This window comes from Choristoneura fumiferana, chromosome 17, assembly GCF_025370935.1.
Source record: "Choristoneura fumiferana chromosome 17, NRCan_CFum_1, whole genome shotgun sequence".
Taxonomy (NCBI): domain Eukaryota; kingdom Metazoa; phylum Arthropoda; class Insecta; order Lepidoptera; family Tortricidae; genus Choristoneura; species Choristoneura fumiferana.
In genome coordinates, this window is record NC_133488.1 from 15161478 (window position 1) to 15181126 (window position 19649).

The window sequence follows — 19649 nt, forward strand, 5'->3', positions numbered from 1 at the left end:
TGTTCAACTCTCGTTTATAGTGTGTTAGTTCTAGTTTAATCGTTTTAACATAATACTTACCTAAATATGTTCTAAATTAATAGAGTTTCCAACACAATCAGAATACGAGTATTCAAATCTAAGATGGCTGCTAAAGCTGCTATATTGGCCGTTTTTTGCCAAATCAAATTAAATAATGTAGGTATGTAGTAACAAAGCGTTCGTACCTATTGACGGCACCTGTTTAGTATAATGCAATGAAGAAATTAATCTAATGCCCGCATTATCCATAAAGAAAATAGTGCTATCAATATCGCAATGAATGGCTTAGTAATGAATGCGTGGTCAATCAACCACTACTTTGTATAAACCTACCTAACTATTACTCTTTGCTAATACATCTCCATTACTTAAAGGTGCACATTAGATGCCCACTTACACTTACAGGTAGATTATTCAAAGGATACTACTTATTCGACTGTATAGGCTAGCTCTATTTACCCTTTGATAAATGATTTAGGTCATTATAGGTAGGAAATGTAATACTCGTGCCTCTTTTTACGGTTCCGTAGCGAAAATGGCAAAAACGGAACCCTTACAGTTTCGCCGTGTCTGTCTGTCTGTCTGTAGGTCCGTCCGCGGCTTTTCTCAGGGACTATCAATGATAGAAATCTGTAATTTTGCACGAAGATATATGTAAACTATGCCGACAAAATGGTATAATAAAATTTAAAAAAAAATACCCCCACTTTATATCTATGGGAGGTCCCATAGATATAAAGTGGGGGTGTTTTTTTTCTCATCCAACCTTGTAGTGTGGGGTATCATTAAAATCGAGCGTCCCCCCCTTCTAAATAAAATCTAAACCGGTGAGTGGAAAAGTTTGAAAAAATTCAGGATGGTAGTAAGTAAATAAATATCACAATAAATAAATATATACAAAATACGAAATCCTTAGAACAATTATACTTAATTTTTTCGTAATGGCTACGGAACCCTATTTCGGGCGCGTCCAACACGCTCTTGGCAGAAGATATTGATATAGTTGAATACCTACATGCCGGAAAAATTTAGCAGTTTGCGATTAATCAAAATGATAAATCAATGCATACTAATTAAGTTTACGACACGTGTATTTAGTTTAAAATTATCAATATAAACAAGATTTACGTATAACACAGGTGGTGCAGCAAGAGTAGGTGCTATACATAATACGTAACTACGTACCTACAACATATTCTGTGCTCGAAACTCTATCTAATTAGCAATTTCCTAGTGTGTTCGCGTCACGTCCGCACCGAACGCACGGGCTGCAACGTAATTCCGAAGCAACACAATAAAAACTAACTTAGTAACGTGCAGTTGGTGTGGACGCTGGTACATTGTGTTGTTACGCATTGCAGATCGGCCACACCGATTCCGACGAGTACCGGAAACTCTGTGTAGGTCTTATCGTTGTTGCTAACAGGTCGATGTTTTTAAAATAGCATGAGCTCTTAGATAAGATGTCGCTTTTGTGTAGTTTAAAAAAAAATGATATAGTAAACGAGGGCAGATTCAAAACTTTTAGCGTATTCAGTGCCTCGAACTCATATAAAGCGTCTTTCTTACCTTCACCTTAAGCTTTCAGTTGAACGCATTACATTTTAAAATTTCCCCTGGTGCCTTGAAAGCAATACTGGCGAAATCCGCCGCGGCACCGGCGTTCGTGTCTGCAAAGCCAAACATTTTGAACCTACCCAATTATTAAGCTATTTAACCAATATTTAACATTAATATAAAGTAGGTACGCTGAAAATAAGAGGTTACAGCTAACTTCTCTGCACATTTTAGATGTCTTAATGCCTAAGTAGGGTAGTGCTATATTTAGGATTTATCGACCCGTCCAAAGAGTAGAGTTCAGCCAGGTTCTAACCGATTTTGCGTGTAAGGCAACAAGGTACATTAAAAGCGTCACATCATTACAATTTGTAACCTACATCAAACGAGCGTACCTATTTGCAGTGAGGATCTGGCTTTACTTTACCATTTAGTTAATTAATTCAACGCGGTAATGCTGCCTGCGTGATGGGCACCATGCCAAGAGGCCCAGCTCTCTTTTTTAATTAAAGTTTTAGTTTTAGTTATTTTAATTTAATAGTAGTTAGTCCTATGGATATTTTGTATGTACTTACTCATTAAATAAAAAAATCCTTTTAGTTATTCGAAACATCAAAACTTATCAACGTCATCAAACATAGTTTAGCGTCACTTATCAATCAGAACGACGGTCCGTAAATGACTCCGTATTGTATGGGTTGTTGTCAAAGATATACATACCGGGTGTGGCCTGTAATACGAGCAAAAAATTTAATCATAGATCGTCCTCGTCAATCTCAACAGCATTAGTTCAGCGACTTTTAAAAATAACGGAGTTTTTGAATTTTCCTTTTTTCATACAAATTAAATACTGCTATCGATGTACGCCATCCTAGAACACAACTGACGTCGCCTGTCACGCTACAAACATCAAGCATTTTGCTTTACATTGCTTCTTCGAGTAAACTTAAAACGCTAATCAAAATTAAAGAACTAATTATTTTTAAAAGTCGCTGATCTAATGTTGTTCAGTTTGACGAGTATGATCTATGTTTTAATTATTTGATCATATTACAGGCCACACCCGGTATACGTATGTATTTAAAAATAACGAATCAGGTAGGACTATTTCAGTAAGTCTTTGAATAAGTTTGACTGTGTTCAGTGAACACCCCTGTAAAGTTTAACAGGATTTTTTAATTGTAGATGACACATGTTTCAGTGCATTATATATAATTCGATGTACAGCGCAAAGTGGACAGAGACACAGGCGTGAAGAAATTTTGAATCTTAAGTTCTGGCGAAAAACCTTTTTTTTACATAATGTATATGTTTGAATAAACGACGTAGGAAATCATTGAAAAACACGGTTAAATCATGAGAGGAAAATGTAAGTAGTTAAGTATATTTAGATCAATGCGTAATGTTTCCGATTCTGAATTCCGGTGGCCATCACATCGTTGGAAATTCTCTGATCTCTACAATAACTTTATTCCTTTGCAATCTGGCCGTTAATTAAAGAGTTTTCCGCATTAAAAATAGCTTGGCCTCTTTTTTATCTCTTTTATTAAATTTCATTAAAATTTAATCTCGCTTTTTTATGTAAGAGTAGACTGAATGCTAAAATATACCTTATTATTCCTTTAGAAGCATGTTTCGTTTGATTATCTACATATGTATATCGCACGTTTATACTTAGAAACTAGTTAGGTTCTTCACTTCAACGCGATTTTTTGATGCAATTCAAATAAATAGTAGGCCGTACTGTGCGTGTTGTATGCCACTCTACTAATAAATGCGAAAGTTTGTAAGTTTGTCTGTTTCGACTTTAAAACAGTTGGATGACATTTGATTTGTAGCTAATTGACCTCCAGATCCAGAATAATTCAAAAGCTATTCTATAACTCGATATTTGTACGGTATGTAAATCTTGAATTATCCATCGCTAAGTATCTATAAAATATACGTAATTCCTACATATTTCTTCAGAGATGAATTAAATTTTGTGCGGGGTGCGGGTGATCTTCGTGCGACGTGAATGATCTAATTTGCGTACTCCCATGAAATCTAGTGAATCTTCAATTTTACCTGCCAGATGGAATGGTTCAGACAGTTCAAGCAAACAAAACCACAGGTAAAAAGCTGGTAGAAAAGGTTAAATATAAAGTTAAGGAGATTAAATGCAGTAAACATAATTTACTCCTTTTAAATTTTATTTTTTTATTTTTTATAAACGAAGTGTGAGATTTTTTGTATTTTGTCAATTTTCTAATATTTTTCAATTCTTAGGGTAATGAACATTGGTTCTAGACAACCCAGTATCACAGAATAAGTATAGTACTACCGTATGCTTACCGTACTTACCGTATGACAATATGCTTTCTTTCTATGTATAGCCACGCCGTACAAAATACGCGTTTTGAATCTACATAGCACGACGACGTCTGTACACGTAATGTGTGCGTAGACACACAGGATGATACGTAACCCTAGTACTATAGTATGTGTATGCTTGATGTGTAAATAAATGTAATCGTTAATCATATATTTTTATTTAAACTACTAAAATGTGTCTGTCTATGTATTTAAGCATTATTATTTTAAATTACAATAAATATATGACTACCTTGAACGAATTATTCGGTACCTAATTAAGTTATTTCGCGCTACTTTTAGACAGCATATTATTTACATTAGGAAATCGAACTCTTTTTTATCTTTGGCTGTTGACACAGTATAACACCATTTCGCAAAATTATTGTCCGAACTTAGTGCGACGGTGACCGACATACATCGCGTTGCGCTGCTTTCATGCAATCTGCTGATTGGGTAACTCGAACGGTATATTCTGTACGTCAGTACTATTATATATTCTGTATAGCTTTCGTTTGACATATGCAATGCTATACGCATTGTGCATAAAAGTGAGTAAGTACGGATATATACCGCGATTTTTGCCTTAAATCTACTCGTGATCATGGCCGCTGCAATGTGGGCGAAACGTAATTTTAGTAATAAGTATATAAGTTGTGATGATTAGGTCCCGAGTGTGCTAAATTAATTAATTAGGTTTACTAAGTATTGTACGATTGTCGAACAGACGACCGAAACAAATAAATATTTAAAATGTATATAATAATCTTAACTGCATATTTGTTACCACGTTGTTACTAAAAATTTCGATAAATTAGCAGGTTAGGTAGCAATTGTCAATTTGGATAAAATTATATTTTTTAGAATACCACCTACAGAATAGTACTTAAAAATATATTCTTCTGACATGTTTTAAGAATCCTATTCTTATTATCTTGTCTCTTGGTATCATAAATATCATAAATCATATCATTTTAATCCGCTGTGTTTGTTAATGCTCTCATGGTTACCAAAGGACATCAGGGCAACCTATTACCCAGCAGTCACAAAGGTAAAGCAAATGTGTCCATTTAATAAAATGCTGTCGATTTATTCTGCTTAATATGTCTGACATTACCGATTATATGTATCGTGGATCCAGTGTCTAATGTTAGACACATAAAATGAATAAAAAAAAACAATCTCTCGGTTTTTCACTGTCAGTGTCAAAAGTTGCTGGTCACTTCTGTACCTCGTTGCCTTTTGCCTTACAGCCACGATTGTAAAATTATAAGATGGGTATATAACGTTTTAAACTTTCGTGATTCTCACTCATAGTCAAAATACCACAAACGGGACTTATCACGCTATTATTACACAAGTAATATTCACCTCGACGTTTCGGCAACGTTACAGTTGCCGTGGTCACGAGTAGACTGAAGTGTGGGGTGTCAAGTCTGCCTAGCAGCGCGAGTTCTTCGAACTACCCGCACTTGATCACTAATAGTGCCGGCACTCGTATCACGAACTACCCGCACTTGTCACTTTTATTAGTCACCCTATCACACCGACACAACACTAACAATGTCCGATCGTCCCTCCGAACATTTATCCCGACGCCGACACTTATTTATTAATAACAGGATTCCACGAAGATGAAAGCTTATACCCATCGTCCCGGTTGAAATTCTTATGCTTTTTTATTTCAACCGCTTCACGTACCATTCTTGAGTAAAAATGACGTTCCGTGGACAGAATTTTGGGATTGTGAAGCTCAATCCAGTGGTTTGGCCCTGACTCCAACAAATGCTCGGCTATGGCTGACTTGTTTACCTGTGTAACCCTTGTGTAATAATAGCGTGATAAGTCCCGTTTGTGGTATTTTGACTATAAGATGGGTATAATGTGAATGCGCTAAGCTAAGTACCTATAACCTTCTTTACCTTCTTAACCTTCTTCTTCTTCTTTCTTTCTTCTTCTTCTTGCTGTGACACATGTAATAAGTACCTAGATATCTTTTGTCGATAGTCCTACCTAATTTCACGTGATTTATATTATCATTATGCTCATACATTTGTTTAGGTGTTGTCTCTTGTGTAAACCAAATTCAGAAAAAAATTGTTTCCAGAAAAAATACGAGAAATTATTTGATATAACAATACGTAAAGTCAAACAGCTAAAACGATAAAAAAAACCTTTAAAAGGGCTCCCGTTTTCATGATGCGTCTACTCTGTTTTGTTTCTGACGCGGCTGAATCATGCAAAATGTAGAGTTATTTCAGAAAATTGGATTAATAGCGTCAGATTTTATTGACTATCAAGTAATAAAACGTTTATTGCTCTACTACTGCAGAATTATACAATCTGTCACTCTGTCGTTAATTTACAAAGATCAACCTATTTCGGATGGTTGCCTACAAAAGTAAGACAAGTGTAGAATCAGTTAACTTAAGGCGCAGTGGTCCCTATCTTTTTCTTACGTTTATTCTTGCGCGTCGTTGAGTGTGTGTACCGTTTCGATAAAATCACTCCATTATGTTTGTTGAGTGTTCGTTAACCATAATATTTGTCCAATTATGTTTTTAACACACTCTCGTATAGGTACCTGGCCAATTTCCAGATGTGAAACTAGAAGTGGGTGAAAATAAATTTGCTAAAGTTTAAGTATATCTACATACATATTTAACAGTAAAGGTATTCGTAGGCGATAATTAATTAGATTAAAGCTAGTGTAAAACGTGTTAAATTATCGTACGTTAGTCAATGATTGAATTTCATATTTAAGCTCATTAAATCACATATCACATTGAAAGCTAGGCAACTTGTTGTACAGTAGGTAGAGTTGTTGAGTTCATAAGTTCTTATTTTATTTTAAAACTTTCTTATTCTTACCTACAGATAATAAACCGGCAAGTACACCGACGAGTAAAAAGAACATGTCATATTTATGATGACCTTTACAAATGACCCGTTATTTTTGCTCGTCTGTATAGTTTGCATAAAACATTATGGGCATTTTTTTTGGCATCTTGTTTGGCGTCCATTATTGTGCAACATAACTCGCATGCTAAACTTGACCAATCGACTTTTTAAGGTCCACATTTGTATCATCATTTCCATTCCGCAGCACTGACGAGTATAGTATTATTAGTTTCAACTCTTAAATCAGATACAGCGTGTTGAATGATCGCGTATATTGATTACCTATTGTTTCACGCCCAAATTTACTAATGACTATGATACGCGATGGTGCCACGGCGTTGGAGATGCGATAAACTAAAATGATACACAAGAGTGGACCCACTCTTAGAGCAGGCTAAATCACATTTAGTCGAATAAAAAAAAAGCAATAAAGACCAGAGGGCCTACTACGAAATTCGAAAATCGAAGTTCGTATCGTACCGTCCCTCTCACTCTCGTATTAAATAGTATAAGTGTCAGAAGGACGGAACGACACGAACTTCGAATTTCGAATTTCAGAGTAGTCCCGCAGGTAGCCCAGTGGTTATAGAGAACCTGACTACAAAGCTTGAGTTCCGGGTTTCGATCCCCGGTCGAGGCAGATACTTATTTGTATGAAAAATGCAAATGTTTGTTCTCGATTCTTGGATGTTTAATGTTTTTGTTGCCTATTGTCCATAACACAACCTTTGCTTACTTTAGGACTAGGTCAATTGGTGCCAAGTGTATCGTGATATTTATGTATATATTTATTTATTTTATAATGTGCATTTTTTTAACTGTATGTTTCTACACAGGGGTTACCGAGGCGGTAGCAGCAAGAAGCGTCAAGAGCAGCGACGTTTCGCTATGTACGGAGCGTACGCGTGGGGTGTACCCCTGCTGCTTACCGGTTTGACAGCGTTTATGCAGTTTGGGAACCTGCCGGACTACATCATGAAGCCTGGACTCGGAGACATGAAGTGCTGGTTTGAGGGTGAGGAATAAAAATCCTATAGCGTCTCAATGGATGCGAGTACAATCACCAGCTCCAATATATGACTCAGCAAAGGGTGCATAAATATTTGATACGACTCTACATATTCCTCCACGCGCACACGAACATCACGCCTGTATTCCCAAATGAGGTAGGCAGAGCACACGAAACGTTATCGCTTCGGAGCAGGTACAGAAATTTGATTTGTAAAATTAGCAGTAGATAGGTACCTACAACAAACAGGATGTTAATACTCCATTATTCATTGTGAGGGGAGGCCTGTGCCCAGCAGTGAGACGTATACGTATAGGCTCGGATGGTGATAATGATGACGAATACTATAGTCATCCTATCAGCCATAGGACGTCCACTGTTGGACTTAAACCTCCCCCTATAGACCTCCAGTTGTCTCGGTTGGAAGCGGCTTGCATCCACCGTGAACCCGCGACTTTAACCAGGTCATCCGTCCATCTCGTGGGTTGGCCTTTCGGCCCCAACGACCATCTGTTCTCCGTGCTATATGGCCTGCCCGTTGCCACTTCAACGAGCTAATTCGCTTGGCTATGTCGGTGACCTTTGTTCTTCTACGTATCTCCTCATTACTGATTCAATCTCGTAGAGAAACCCCAAGCATAGCTATCTCCATAGCTCGCTGAGCAATTCTGAGCTTATTTATAAGAGTTATAGTGAAACACTACGTCTCGGATCCATAATGAATGGGAATTTTACTATATATTTAATTAAATATTACTCTCCCTTCTCTTTGATGCGAAGATGAAATATGTTTGGCAAATACCTAAAGCAGATTACAACGAATCTTTCTTCAGATTCTTCTTTTTTGGTCCCATCTACTTTTGTAACACGTACAAAACTAACAAAGTTTCAAATAAGTAGAGCGTCCCTCAAATTGGCTAACTATTTTGCAAGGAAAATACAGCGCTTCTCACATTTCACGGACTGCTCACTAAAAGCTTTACTAATTATCTCTTTCCCTTTCTCCGTTCTTCCAGAAATCCCGGGCAAAATGCTAATTGCCTGAAATACGGCGGCCCTGTTTATTTGGTACCTACTATCTTGCTATGAATTGAGCTTTATTTAGACGGTGCGAGAAATATCCTTCGAAATTCGTTACAGTATGCGGGAGCGCGGGGCTATGAATCTATAAGTCAAAGTCCAAATATCTTTATTTATTAAGACTTAGGTAACGAACGAGCTATTATTTATGTTAAAAAAATCTACCAGCGGTTCTGAAAAACCTCTATTGAGAAAGATTCGATGAGAAACTTAACATGACACCTATACTTCGTTTGATTGTTCGCGCTTGTTTTTAAAAACTCCAATCTCGGAAGGGAAAAATACTAATTTCATCATATCAGCTGCAGGACTTGTACTGTTTTAGATAGGCCTACCTCAAATACTTATTTATTTACTCATTTACTGTTAAGTTCAGTAACATCTATTTATTAATAACATAATGCAAATGTGACACATATATTTTTTTCAACAAAACTTTACTGCAATAATATCCACAAAATGTAATAAATGATATGTAAGTATACCTAATAACCAAATCCATATGTTCATACTACCTATACATATATAAAACGTTCAATTAATTTTGCATGGTATGAAAATAGAAATTTTGAAATGATATATTTCGTTTATACCTACAGTGAATGTATATGAAACAAGCTTACAAAATGAGTTTATATCATTCTTATGAATGTTCCATAAAATTGGTTGTTATGATATACTTATTTCGCTTTACTTGCCCTAACTTAACTAGCACGATATATTTCTGACACCATCTAAACGAGGTTTTATAATCCGGCTTCAAACCGGATAAAATATGCTAAGCAGATTGTTTACACGGGTTACTTATCTAACAGCTGTAATTTGAGTCATTTATCACCCTCTGAATGGCCCTGAATTTTGTATTTTTTTCGAGTTTCCCTCAACTCAAAGGGCGTGGGTGTGAAATATGGCTTGTTGTACATGTGATTTGGGAAGCATCACCTGCAGATAATGTTACCTTTGTGAATGATTGCGTTGGTAATAAAACAAAATGATTCTCGTTTTACTAAGGGGTAATTACGAGCAAGAGACAACAATATTGCGTTTATAATAAAAAGAGGTAGACGACACATTGCAAACGACAATTTTTATAATGCTTTGTCATTTAAAAATAACATGGACCTAGATAAAATGTTGGTATTTGACGATATTTTTTCTCGCTGAGCCCTGAAATTCTTTCTGTAGCCTTCTGCCTACACTTAAAAGGCGGGGGTGTAAAATATGGCTTGTTTTTATTAGCATGCTCATAAATAAATATGTGCTCGGAATTAAAAAAGAACAAGCTCGTTATTCGATCATAAAATCCAACGCCGCCTGTCATATGAAGGAATGATTGATATTTCGCTAGAAATGGGAATTCCTCGACCGATCAAAGTTCGGAGTTCTTAAAAAATTATGCGAACGCCGAAATTACACTTGCTTTATTACAAGCTTTTATTTTCTGAGTACTGACCGTACTAATGTTTGGCAATAATAACGAATGAGAGGTGACCTACAGACGTTGTAGTACAGGTTAGTTAGGAATTTAATTTCGATTCTTACGGTTCCGTACCTCAGTTGCCAAAATCGGATCACTTTGTCAGTCTGGATGTCTGACACATACTGTCCCATATTTTTTTATTAAACTATTTGTGGACGAATTTCTCGAATCACTTGGAATAAATAAAAAAATTGGTACTTATTCATAAAATTTTCCTATAATGTGCTCTTTCTAATAATAGGTATACTAGGGTAATTCCAAAAAAGTGATACCGGCAGGTTAATTTTTTATAAAAAAAATGGGTCAGTTTTTAGATTATCTGCCATTTAATTCTTCCAGACTGGCAAAGAGACCTGCTGTACTTCTTCACACCAGTCCTGATCCTCGTGGTCTGCAACACGGTCCTGTTCTCTGTCACCGCGCACCGCATCCGCTCCATCAAGCAGGAGACCGCCATCTTGAAGGGCTCGGAGTCCGCCAGGAGTGACCGCCTCAAGAAGGACAAGCAAAGGTATGCATCTATCTCAATATTTATAGGTGTGCGACTAGTGTTGAAGTGAATGATTAGGTATACACGAGGATTACACACACAGCTACAACATGTCGTGTAATGATAGCTGGATTTTGTCTTTTACTCATTCATTTCATTCGTTCTTCTTTTGTGCAATCAGTTCTGTTTTGTAGCTGGTGTGTAATCATAATCATTCACTTCAACTCTCGTGGCCCTATTTATAAAGATCGTGGCTTTTCGCCGAAAATATTTTTCCCAAATGATCCATATCCCAGTTTTTAGGGTTCCGGAGCCAAAATGGCAAAAACGGAACCCTTATAGTTTTGCCATGTCTGTCCGTCCGCGGCTTTGCTTAGGGACTATCAATGCTAGAAAGCTGTAATTTTGTACGAATACGAGTATATATGTAAACTATGCCGACAAAATGGTACAATAAAAAAATAAAAAATGAATTTTTTTTAGGGTACCTCCCATAGACGTCCCCCCCCTCTAAAATCTAAATTGTTAGGTGGAAAAAAATGATAAAATTCAGGATGGTAGTGAGTAATCAAATTTACAAGGAAAAGTTGTTGTTGTTGGTTGGTTCATGAAAAACACATTGCTTGCAACACATCCTCGCACATCCCTGGTGGCCTAGCATAGCCGCGGACAGGCAGACACACGGACAGACATGGCGAAACTATAAGTGATCCTAGTTGACTAAGGAACCCTAAAAAGGTTACACCCTGATACAGCGATTCAGTTACTTCGACTGGTCTAGCAATTCCTCAGATAGTCAGCTATTTCATGCTTTAAATTAAGTAGATCGACCTAACTGTAGTGCTCTTCCTTCTTAGCAAGTAAGCGAGACCATTTTTTTTATCAGATACGGATTATACCTGAAACTATTCATGGTGATGGGCGTTAACTGGACGGTGGAACTCATCAGCTTCGGAGTCGGCGGCTCCAACTGGTACTGGGCGGTTATTGACCTCTCGAACATAATGCTGGGCTTCTTCATCTTCCTCATCTTCGTGTGGAAGAAGAAAGTGCGTAATTTGGTCAAGAAGAGGTACGTAAACAAAGGCTAAGCTTTACGTGTTGCATTACAACCAACATAACAATAATAGAAAACGAACAAAGGGTGAAACAGAATTAAAAAATACATTGGAGGTATAAAATATTCAAGCCAAATTTAACAGGTATGATAGAGAAAGTGATACCTTAATATTTCTCTATACCTATAATTTCTTACGGTCTCAAATAAGTGGCCTATTGTACCAGTAGATGCTTGTTTAGCACCAAAGAGAAATATTACCACTAAGTATTGGATAGATAAATACAATTAAACGTATTCTGGATAACTACTTCATCAGCTAATAAACATGACATTCATATTCTTATTCTTAATCATCACCAAAGTAACTTAATTAAAATTATTAAAGCTTACGTTTACATGTTTACGAAATTTGCCTCTCCTGTTACAGTGAACATTCGATACCCTTTGAAATAGTGGTTACCTATATCACAAGATCGCAACATGTCACTTGAGTGCCGTGTAAAGCACAAACCATCAATACCGTCCAGTTTCATGACAGATATTTATGTTCATCGTAAATCAGCTATTACGCCTATAACATACCCGCTTGTGCGAGAGTTGGCCGACACATGCATGATATATTTATGCCTGGCCGAATGTTATTGGTACCCTTATATTTATGACAACACCATATTCCTGATGAAAACAGTTATGCTGTACCAAGCTGCGAAACTAATCAGCACTTAATAACAATGGAAGTTTGTTCGTCTCGTCTATGTCGATATTGGCGCCAGTTAAGATGCCGCAAGGAAGCGATAATTAAGCACTCAAACCAGTTTGCTACGAAACTTTGTTTTGTTAAGAGTTCCCTTATGTACCTCCAGCATATTTAGATGATATTAGCACGAACGTGTTTCCGTACAAATGAAGTATTGGTCTTATTAGTAAGTTAAAAAACACTGATGGCTAAAACTTTGCAAATATGGAAATGAAATTTTTGAACAAAAACTAGAAAATAACTAACAGGGATTTTTTGTTTTGAAATTTTGAATGTCACACACATTCATACACTTTCGTTTCAATCAGATGTGATGTTTAATGAATGTGACTACGCTTGTGTGGGATGGGAGCACGATTTTCCCGAGCCCTCTTAAGTAATTTATGCCGCACAGCGTATGATAATGCTATCAGAAAATTTTCAAAGTTAAAGTTAAGTAACTTTGCTGTTGAACAATTACGTATGATATCAATAGAGCATTATTCGGAAATGCTTCAATAATTTACCGCTGCATAGTAGTGGAGGTAGGTACCGACTTAAGTAACCTTCGATCAAAAATTAGTTTAATTAGTACTAATTTTTGATCGAAATAAGTAACCTAGGAATGTATGTAGGTACATAATTATAGTCGACTAAGTATGTAAGTGCTGTAGCATTTGTATCACAGTTCCTAGATTATTAAATCGTTTACGTAGATGACATTATCGCTCGGTAAAGGAATCTTAAAAAATCCGTAATTTTGAAGAACTATGCGTATATATTCGAGTTACAGACTTTGTATTGCAGTCATTACTACCCTAAGAGCCCTACACTTTCTTCTGTAGGGTCATTTAAGCGGGATATTTCTTTCTTATGTCTTATAATAATTCAATTAAGGCATGAAACAACAAATTATATAATACTCTGCGCTTTTTAAAAATATAATCAAAAATTGGTGTTAAATAAATGGACAATCCCAATTATAAATTCTGAAAAACTTTTCCATTTGTGCTACGTTAATCTTCCAACCTTTTGCTCAAATGTTTTGGATTATTCTTACGAGTAAAACAGCTTATTCGTTGATATTTTTAATTCCAGATGGCAGAGTTTCCGTGGCACCAGGACGATGGCAGACAGCTCACTTGGCAAATGGGCCACAAGGACGAGCTCGGCGCCCACAGAAGACACACGCGTCTCTTCGGACGAGACAGCCTTACGGATGAAGGAAGTCCACTAATAACAAGGGTATTAAGCATTATTTACTATTTCAATTTATACCTTAATGTAATGATTGCCTACTAAACACCTAAAAGTTGGCACAAAGCCAGACCTAAATGAGCTCTTTGTTCTTACGGCCACGCTATAACCATGAAGTGTCCATGAACGTAAAATTGGTAGGATTGCGTTTGTTCCCTACACTTCGCTTTTACGGGAGTTTCGCTTTGACTTGACATTTTGATTATTTTAGTGACGTCAAGTTTACTCAGGTTTCTTACTTACATGTTTCTCATGTATTTTGAACCAATTGATGAAAAAGACTACGGTCTACTTATTTGCTTGTGTAGGGTGATCTCATCTAATTTGGTGATAAATCTGAATACATGTTATTATCAATCAATGTTTCTCATGAATACTTTTAGACCATTGCATTGATGAGACGGAAAATCAGCCAAGGGCATTATCGTCATGTCAGTTTCTTTATCTAAAATAAATAAATTCAATAGATGATAAGAAATAATTAAAACCTTTATTTAACTTAAAACTGGGGCAAGAGCATATATGCTTATAGTCAGGGTTTGCAATTGTAGTCTTAACGGATAGTTATACCCTAACAGTCGCCAAGGGTAGAGAATTGTCTATCGGATAAATCTAATTTTTGTTCAATTGTAAGGAGTTAAAAGTTCGAACATTTGACGTTTATAAAATTGGTACCTCTGTTTATTAACTATCATATCTGAGTCGTATTATCTTTTACTTTAATAGGAACTGCAGACAGTCTTATTATTGGCATAATCAGTCCTTTAAATCTTAATTAATTAATACCTCGCCAGCTTATACAAGTACCTTGAAGGTTAAGGAGATATTGAAGTTTGTTGTTTCTTAGCAACAATAGACCTCTAAGATTTTGTTGATTCTGTCAAAAGTAAAAATATTAAAACACGTATCTTGTCTCATATGTTTGTTTGTACATTGTATGATTGTGTAATTTGGCTTAAAAGCTCATTTAACTAGGTACTTTCCGTAACTGCAACTACGACCTGCAATTGGTTATGGGCCCGTGCGAGTATGTCATTTAAATTTTTGTATTCATATTTACCTCTCTTAATGTAGTGTATACTTTAAAACATATTCAAGTTTTCATTTTTTTTGTTTTGTTTCAGATTCAAACGTAATGCCATATCTAAGCCAAAGAATTCTCAGACATATTTCTTAGAGACCTTATACTGTAACTAAATTCACATTCAACTTATTCTTCTAAGTATATAGTTGTTAATGCTAGTCAATTTAAGAAAACGCCTCTATTTTTCTGCTTTTCTGTCATATTGGGAGATGTGTGTCCTTAATATGTAAGTTATTGAACTTGCGTCGGTATAGGTACAGTCAAATGTACAAATCTGAACTTATTCAGTATCAAAAATAAGTACCACAGACTCTTATTCCGACGCAATAAGGCCGTAGTAACATATTTTTGAGTGGTTCGAATAGATACTTATTTTTGCACGTGACTGTACCTACAGACATACAGAAGTTATTTATGTGATAAAGTTTTGTACATTACGCTCCGAACATGTAAACGTCTTATGCAATAGTATTTCATACAAAAGTACGATCGTTATACTTAAGTAGTTTTCGCATACAAAAACTGTAATTTCAATGCGATCGCGAGCGTCAAAAACGTTAAGCCTCTGGCTGGACTAACAAAATTTCACTACCAGTATGCTTAGTGTATTTTCCCGTTCATAAGTTTGCGCAACAACTTTTGTGAGTGTAGGTTTGCTACGTAAACTACTTACGTCTTCGAATAGTAAGTAAACGAATGTTTTGTGAAAACGCCACACTGGAGGCACAGATTGTCACTAAAACGTACAAGTATAGGTACCTATGCTAACAACTCAATCGAATATCACTTCCTGTCAAAAAATGGTTTCCAAATTTTTAAACAGCCACCTTTTTATTTCTTTTGTAAAAAAAGTATACGGGTTAAAAAGTACACGAAAAATTTATTTATCTAAATCAATCCGAATCATGGGCTCCAACTCCAAGCTACTATACGATCATTTAAAATGCTGTCAGCTAATCAAGACGTCCTCGAGGTCTATTAATAAGTACACAAAAACAATTACGTTAGGCTTTCTGCTTCGGTTTCCTTTCGGCTTAAGGTTCCTGAACTTCGGAACTGAATTGTTATGATTGAGTCCCCAATACTGATCGAAAGGAAGTACCTAGTTCCACTTTGTGCGATCCCATATTTTATCGTTCTTTTTGTTCACTAAGGTCTGCAAACTGTTCGTACGAGCGCACGGGACAACAGCGAAGCTATCTGTAGCACATGAAGATAACATTTTTTTGCGAACGTAATCGCAACAAAACAACTTGCTACCTCTACTACAGTTTATTTCGTTCCTTTTCTTGTGTTGGTATACCAAAACGATTCCTAATCATTTCTAGACCTCATATCTCGTAGTCTCAAAACTCATGAGTGATCACTGAACTAAAAAAACTAAAAGACTAAACTAGTTACGATTAAAGACCGAGCGGAACAAGCCTAAATTACGTGCGACACTGCTGATTCTGGGGATTAGGGCACCCGCCCTAATACCTACCCAGGTAAACATTCTGATTGATTAGTTTACGCACGGATAAAATTAAAAGCCGGCCAAGAGCGTGTCGGACACGCCAAAAATAGGGTTCCGTAGCCATCACGAAAAAATTAAGTAATATTTTTCTAAGGATTACGTATTTTATACGGAATCTTCCAAGTTTAGGTATATTTTATACCTTAGGCTGCTATTTACTTATAAACTACTAATAATTCTCAAGCAAACTTAGCCGTTATAGTTTTCCTTGAAAGATTGATATATTTACTACCATTCTGAATTTTTTCAAATTTTTCTACCCACCGGTTTAGATTTTATAGGGGGGGGACGCCTGATTTTAATGAAAATTTGCACTTTAAAGTTGAATATTTCGCAAAAAAAACACTGAATGGAAAAATCGTCTTAGCAAACCCCTAATGGTTTTAAAAAACCTATCCAACGATACCTCACACTAGGGTTGGAGGAGAAAAAAAATCACCCCACTTTACGTCTATGGGAGGTACACTAAAAAAATTTTTTTTGAATTTTTAACTGTACCATTTTGTCGGCATAGTTTACATATATATCCGTGCAAAATTACAGCTTTCTAGCATTGATAGTCTCTGAGCAAAGCCGCGGACGGACAGACAGACATGGCGAAACTATAAGGGTTCCGTTTTTGCCATTTTGGCTCCGGAACCCTAAAAAACAACACGGTTAATTGGCTATTGGACACCGACCAATCAATTCACATACTTTGATTTCACTTGTTAGGCGAATTAAGTAATACCTATTTATTTATCTCAAAGTACAGTTATCTAATTCAACTTTAATCTCTACCAGTTGGTACAGTGGTTAACTTTGTAGGCTGTGCACTAGCTTTTAAGTTCAATCGCCCATGTTTGTTTGTATGTACGCATTTATTATATACGAATGTTTGCGCGTTACAGGCGAAAGCTAGTGCAGGACCCTCGGTACGAGTAATTCTTGTCACGCATAGTATTTGTCCTGTGACAGATATTTTTTATCTGTGAAATGTATTCAAATGGATGGAAAACGAGCAAGTGGGTCTCCTGATGGTAAGAGATCACCACCGTCCATAAAAGCAACACCAGGGGTATACAATTTTTTTTATTTCGCCCACTTTCTTGTCCCGGGCTATCGGAGAGCCGACTTTTTGTAAAAGATAACTTAAAGAGCTTTAAAACCAAAACGAGAGTCGTCAGATTTATATGACGTTTTTAACTTTCGTAATTTTCACTCATAGTCAAAACTACTCGTGACCACGGCCACTGTAGGTACGTATAATATAGCCTGGTCATTCTACATTTTTTTTTGGAAATAATTCGATATAAGGCTAATTTTTTGTATACGGCTTTAACGTGTAATTTTAAGAACCTACATTTTCGAATCCATCAAAATTTGGTTCCGGAAGATGGAAAAAGAAATTGTACCCTAAAAAAAGTGTTTTTTTTAGCAAAAATATTATCTGTAAATTTACTGTGAAAATATATTTTACAGTTTTTAGACCCGCAAGTATGAGATCCACCAATATATCTAACAGGAAATTTAAAAAAAACACTTAAGTGATTATTTCGTAATACGCCTAATTTATATTAGGAAAAAATATAATAAGATTTTTAAGCCACATAATATTATCAAGAAATTGGCTTTTAAATTTTCGATGTTGATGTCTTATTCTTTCTAAAAATTGTATTGAATTGGCTTTTAAATAACTATCATATAAAATCCAACTATAGATATGAAAAATAAATACAAAAAGTCTCAAGGCTCGTTAAAAAGACATGTAGGTACCTAAACTATACTTACTTTTTATGCCACTATCGTAATTAATTTTTAATTTTTACTTTTGAAAATATGAAGCCTTTTTTTAAGTTCCTTTAAAAAATGGATTTTACATGTGTTACAAAGAACATAAATAAAAATAGTAAATTATAAAGTATTTAAATAGGCTTATAGCAATTTTACAGAATTATTAAAGATATTTTTTATAAAATTTTACTGTCCCGGTGATAAATTTTGGTGGATTATTGAAGAATATACGAGTATTTGCAAATTACCTGACCAAATTGTTAGTACAACAAAAAATTCTTATTTGAATTAATGTTGATTTTACTTAGAGCGAAGGTGTTAGGTGACTGGGGTATAATATGGTCGAAACGTCGAGGTAACTCGTGTGTTTTAGTGTGATAAGTTCTTCTGTGGTACTTTGTCATCAGATTTGTTTTGTATTTTTGGAAATTATTTCAACGCATGTTAAGTTGTTCATCCATTGGACTTCAAATAGATAGTACATTTGACCGTTAATACTTTACTATTGATTTGTTCTTTAGAAATCACGCTAGGACTTCCGGGGCTAGCGTGCTTAAGGGACAGGCATCTAATGTAATGAATGTCGTTTAAATTAACTTTTTTGTATTTTTAAGTTTACGTATTGCATCTTTAGGTATAGCATAGGATACTCTGCTTTAACGACGAGTTTTAAAGTACAAATATTATAAGTGGTAATGTTGTTATGTGGTGGTTACATTAACATTTAAGTACATACTAATTGTGGAAAACGAGCTTCAAAAGACCTTATTTTATTTCTGAAAAGCGTAGCATTTTCCATCATAATACATTACATCTGAATTTCTGAAGGTACAGTATGAATTGAATGTAAACATTGGAATTGGAAATAAGCACTTATGGAAAGGATAAAAATAAGATATTTTATATTAGTTTTTTTTTTTAATTTGTACATAAGCATGTTACAGTTCACTATACAATAATTAGGTTTGTACATGAGAGTCATTATAGAGTATTCAGAAATTCTGTCCCCTAAACTAGGTATAAAATCTTAGGGGCAAATGATTTCTCCGATTTCGAACATCTTAAATACAATGTTAAGTTATCTTTCCGAGGAAGATTTCAAGTGCCTATTCATGGCATTTCTTGATAATCGTTTTGCTTGACACGAAAGTTGCAACAGATTTTTAGATTTTTCTTTTTGCTGGCCCTCTTTAGTGGTCAATTAATTTTGTACCTACACATAGGTACTGATACGATCGCACTGCTTTTTGATGTATTTTAAGTGTAGGTAGCTTAATTTTATTTTTTTGGCATTGTTCAGTATTCTAATAAATAGTTTTTGGAAAAAAAGGAA

At 35.6% G+C, this 19649-nt stretch overlaps 1 protein-coding gene across 4 annotated transcripts in view; it reads left to right on the plus strand.

The window, feature by feature from the left end:
- The window catches only part of LOC141437503 (G-protein coupled receptor Mth2-like), a 61084-nt gene extending 41435 nt beyond the window's left edge, over nt 1–19649 (plus strand). Inside the window, exons 5-11 of one of the 4 annotated variants that reach the window (XM_074100920.1) lie at nt 1383–1421; nt 4946–4981; nt 7668–7846; nt 10740–10911; nt 11777–11962; nt 13785–13931; nt 15068–19649. In XM_074100920.1, the coding sequence (XP_073957021.1) occupies nt 1383–1421; nt 4946–4981; nt 7668–7846; nt 10740–10911; nt 11777–11962; nt 13785–13923 (751 nt within the window). In that variant the 3' untranslated portion in view covers nt 13924–13931; nt 15068–19649. The remainder of the gene's footprint in view (nt 1–1382; nt 1422–4945; nt 4982–7667; nt 7847–10739; nt 10912–11776; nt 11963–13784; nt 13932–15067) is intronic. The other 3 variants (XM_074100922.1, XM_074100923.1, XM_074100924.1) reach the window with 3 other exon arrangements.